At 43.2% G+C, this 5,050-nt stretch overlaps 1 protein-coding gene across 1 annotated transcript; it reads left to right on the top strand.

Moving 5' to 3' along the window:
* Positions 1 to 1,399: 1,399 nt before the first annotated feature.
* LOC129774142 (uncharacterized) lies at positions 1,400 to 2,374 on the top strand. Its single transcript, XM_055777839.1, has one exon. It carries the CDS (start codon positions 1,400 to 1,402, stop codon positions 2,372 to 2,374), a length of 975 nt encoding a protein of 324 aa, XP_055633814.1.
* Positions 2,375 to 5,050: the final 2,676 nt, after the last annotated feature.

Here is a 5,050-nt window from a genome sequence, read left to right as displayed (position 1 = left end):
AATTTGGATCTCTATGTTTACAAAAATGTCCAACTAAATAAGTCGCATTACATGTCCGTCCAATTAGCTAAATGTCGAACTAATTGTAAATTACTGTACTTTCAATCTGGAAACAATTTAAGAATTGGTGAAAATTGAATAATCAGGAAAGTCCCCAACTATCAATAAGCTCAGAACAACTGCCAAATTTACATACTCATCAGATCCTGGCAAACAAATTATGAAAAAATCAATTTGTGTTTTATTATTATTTTGGATAATGTTTTAGAAAGCATTGAACTGTATTTCGTAAACTCTTTTTTGGAAGGTTTAATGGCCCTGAAAAGCGCCGTGTTTTATGGAATGGTTCCAATTTAGAAAACTTAGTACTCGTGGTTTTGAAAAAAACCATTTCGAATGCCCTCGATGCCGCCTTGTTCTGGATTTGCCACCAAAGCAGTTTGTATAAAGAACAAACTTTTTTCTTCTGCTACCTGATGCCGTTTTGCGATTGTGTTTGCCACTCGCCACTCGCTGCAACTGCCTGTTGTCTTGATGTCCACCGAACCGAATGTGTTCTGTTCTGAATGCGGGTTTTCTTATCGTCGCGAGCATCTTTGCCAGCTAACTCGATCACTTCGGCGGCCGAAACTATATAACGCCGGCTAGGTGGACTGGTGCACTGGTACTAACGCGCTCGGCCTAGCTACCCTTGCGGGGAACTCCAGATCAACACGGTTCGAGCGGGATTTTGCCTTTCCCTTCACTTTTCCTCCTTTACCATGTCCAGACATGGCTGCTTAGGTTGGTTTGTTGATGTGTTGTGATGCGAACCGATGTGGTGTACGGTTTGAATGAGAATGATCGTTACGGAAGGAAGGAAGGAAGGTATTGTATTATAGAGACTTTAAACTTTTGCAGTTCATTCGTCTCTAGCCTTGAGAAAGGCCCTTTGAAAACTCTACTCTACTCTACTCCAGCGCTTCCACCTCCGCCCTCTTGCCTTAAGAAAGGCACTCGATCCCTCGCCGTCCAGCCCGTCCAGCAACGATGTTGTCCAGTCGGTGTCCACACAAAGAATGTGATCGTTACGGCAGTGGAGCGGGGATTTTTAAGCTGATATTTTATTATGAAAAACACTGTTTGCTTGCTTGAATCAATTAATTTGGAGAGCTTTATCGCAATAAAAATAGCATTGGAAAGAATTATTGTCTGGTGTATTCCCATGAAAGTGTGTATAACGATACAGTTGATTAATTGATGTGAAGTCAAAGAGCAAAGTTGTTGAAGATGTGTTGTTTTGGTTTTGTTTACAGAGATGATCCAGACACTTGGGTTACAACTACGGCCTTTTGATTATGCTTCGTACTCCGATGATGTTGGCATAGAGTGGCGAAAATGGATGCGATCGTTTGAAACGATGGTCCGCGCAAGTCGAATCGAAGATGAAGAATGGAAAAAAGACTTATTGCTGCACTACGCCGGACCGAGTGTTCAACAAATATTCGATTCGCTCCCTGAAGCCCCCGGAACTGATATGCGCGGCCCGTTGTTGAATATCGAACATTACACTCCAAATATGACTGCCTATGAAGAAGCCAGAGCTAAGTTAAACGAGTTTTTCTTGCCGAAAGAAAACTCCACCTACGAACGGCATTTACTGCGACAAATGAAACAACTAGCTGGGGAGAGCATTGACACCTTCACCATCAGATTGCGGCTTCAGGCGGAACGCTGCGGTTTCGGTGACAGGATGGAAGAAAATATAAAGGACCAAATAATCCAGAATTGTCAGTCTGCTGTGCTACGACGTGATTTGCTTAAACGCGGAGATGCCAGTCTTGACGAAATATTGAGCGTTGCAAAGATTTTCGAGACTGTAGCCCACCAGGAAAAATCTTTTGCGAGCGTAGGTGAGTCGAAATCACACGCCAACGATGTCTGTAAGATTGAAGCAACATCTTATAAGAAGCGAATGAAATTCAGCGAGCAGAAACAGATGGAATGTCATCGTTGCGGGTTCTTCGGTCATTTCGCTAAAGACGACAAGTGTCCAGCGAATGGAAAGCTGTGTAATAAGTGCGGTGGCAGAGATCATTTTGCGAAGAAGTGCCGAAGCAAACTACCGAGGCGCGAGTCGAAAAGTGTGGATGGTAAATTGAAATTTGGATGTGAAGGAAATGACAATTCTCATGCAGGTCGTAAGGGTGACGAAATCAATATAATAAAACATGTAACCGATGAACAAGTGGAATACATCTTCAATGTTACAACAACTGGTGGTAACGGTGAAATGCCGTGCACAATTGGAGGAGTAACGGTGACTGCAGTTATTGACTCCGGTTCCAAGTATAACTTGATGAGTCAGTCTTATTGGGAGCAACTAAAGGACTAAAAGGTGGTTGTATCGAACCAACGACGAGAGGCACCAATGGCGTTCCAAGCTTACGGAGGACAATCGTTGCAGTTGATTGGTGTGTTTTCCGCCACACTCAAATTAGGCAATTCGAGCGGATTGGTTGAGTTTTATGTCGTCAAAGGAGAAGGCAAAATATTGATTGGCCGTGATACAGCTATGGCAATGGGTGTGTTGAAGATTGAAATTCCTGTCAATGGAGTAGAAGTTAGGAACAATCAGAGACATAATTGTGGATATCCCGATAAAGCCCGACGCTGTGCCAGTTGTCCAACCATATCGACGTATACCGGTGGCCTTAGAGAAGATGGTCGATAAGAAGTTGTCCGAATTACATGAACAGGGCGTTATCGAGCCAGTGAATGAGCCGGCGAAATGGATATCACCTCTAGTCGTGGTGCCGAAGGGTGTCGATGGTGATGTGCGCCTATGCGTCGACATGCGTCGCGCAAATGAAGCAGTGGAGAGGGAAAATCATCCTTTGCCCACTTTTGAGGATTTTTTACCACATTTGTCGAAAGCAAAAGTTTTCTCCCGTTTGGATGTGAAAAATGCCTTCCATCAGGTAGGTTAAACTGATTGATTTAATTTGTAACATGTACCGTCAATTGTTGACCGAAATAAATGCGATTATCGATTATTAGAAGTTTTACTATTTATGTTTATTTCAGGTAGAAATATCAAAAAGATCTCGTGAAATTACTACGTTCATTACACGTAAAGGCTTGTTTCGTTATACCAGACTAATGTTTGGAATAAACTGTGCGCCTGAGTTATTCCAAAAGACAATAGAACAGGTATTGAGCGGCTGCGAAGGGTGCCTTGTTTTCATTGACGATGTGATCGTGCATGGTTCCGATCAGAAAGAGCATGATATGAGACTTCAAAAGATTCTTCAAAGACTAAAAGAGTGGAATGTGGTATTGAATGAAGATAAATGTATTTATGGAGTGTCTGAAATGAAGGTCCTTGGACATGTCCTTTCGGTGGATGGTAACAAACCAGATGTAGACAAGTTAGAATCCATTCGACAATTTCGTGAACTCAAATCTGCAGAAGAGGTTCGAAGTTTCTTGGGCCTGGTTAATTATCTAGGCAAATTTATTCCCGATTTGGCGACTTTGACGTATCCCTTAAGACAACTAACAGTTCAGAAACGAAATTTTGCCTGGAAATCTGAGCATCAAACGGCATTCAAGAAATTGAAGGAGCACATGACATCTCCTACCACATTGGGTTATTTTGACGATTTAGGTCGCACGCAGTTAGTGGCTGATGCTAGTCCGGTAGGGTTAGGAGCAGTTTTGATTCAGATTAATGACCAAGGACCCAGAATTATTGCTTATGCAAGCAAGAGCTTATCTGATGTTGAAAGACGTTACGCTCAGATCGAGAAAGAGGCGCTAGCCCTTGTGTGGGCAGTTGAGCGTTTTCACTTCTATTTGTATGATCGGTCATTTGAGCTGATAACAGATCACAAGCCCTTAGAGGCAATATTCTGTCCAAGGTCGAAGCCGTGTGCTAGGATCGAAAGGTGGGTAGTTCGACTACAGTCCTATAAAGCAACAGTTGTTTACCGTCCAGGGAAATCAAATATCGCGGACCCGTTATCGCGATTGGCTATTACAAATTCCATAACTGGAGAGACTTTCGACGAATTCGCAGAACACTATATAGCTTGGATAGTTTCAAACGCATTACCGGTAGCTTTAAAAATAACAGAGATCGAAGAAGCTTCGGAAGCTGACAGCACTATTCAGTCAGTCCGACTTGGGATAGAGCAGGATGCTTGGTCAGAAGAGGCTGCACCAGAGCTGAGTTTTGCAGATAAGATCTTGCTACGATGGACTAGAATAGTGATGCCAGAAGCTTTGAAGAAGAGAACCTTGGATTTGGCTCATGAAGGCCATCCCGGTATGACCATCATGAAGCAGAGAATGAGAGCAAAAGTGTGGTGGCCGAAACTTGATATGCAGGTTGAACGGTACGTCAAAAGCTGCCGGCGATGCATGTTGGTTGCGGCACCCCCCGCTCCAGAGCCAATGAAGCGGAGAGAATTACCCTCAGGTCCATGGCAGCATGTAGCCATTGATTTCCTTGGCCCGCTTCCTTCAGGTCATCACTTATTTGTAGTAGTCGATTATTTTAGTCGATACATAGAGGTAGAGATCATGACGAAGACTGATTCCAACGAAACTATCAAGCGACTGAATTCAATTTTCGCCCGTTTTGGTCTTCCTTTATCGATTACTGCTGACAACGGTCCGCAATTTTCCAGTGAAGAGTTCCGTGGGTTTTGCGATAGCAACAATATAAAACTGATCAGCACGACACCATACTGGCCTCAACAAAATGGCGAAGTCGAACGACAGAACCGATCTCTTTTGAAGAGGCTGATGATTAGCCAAGCAGCAAATGTCGATTGAATTGAAGAATTAAACAAATATTTACTTATGTATCGCTCATCTCCACACTCTACTACGAAAAAAACCCCATCGGAAATGCTTCTTGGCTATAACATACGCGATCGCCTTCCATCGATTTATCAGCCGAGAAATGACGACGATGAAACTGCAGATCGAGATAAATACGTGAAGGAAAAAGGGAAGTTGTATGCAGACGACAGACGGAATGCTAAGCCATGTCCTATTTCCG

Source organism: Toxorhynchites rutilus, chromosome 3, assembly GCF_029784135.1.
Source record: "Toxorhynchites rutilus septentrionalis strain SRP chromosome 3, ASM2978413v1, whole genome shotgun sequence".
NCBI lineage: Eukaryota > Metazoa > Arthropoda > Insecta > Diptera > Culicidae > Toxorhynchites > Toxorhynchites rutilus.
Note: the sequence above shows the minus strand (reverse complement) of the source record. Positions and strands in the feature narration are given on the sequence as shown.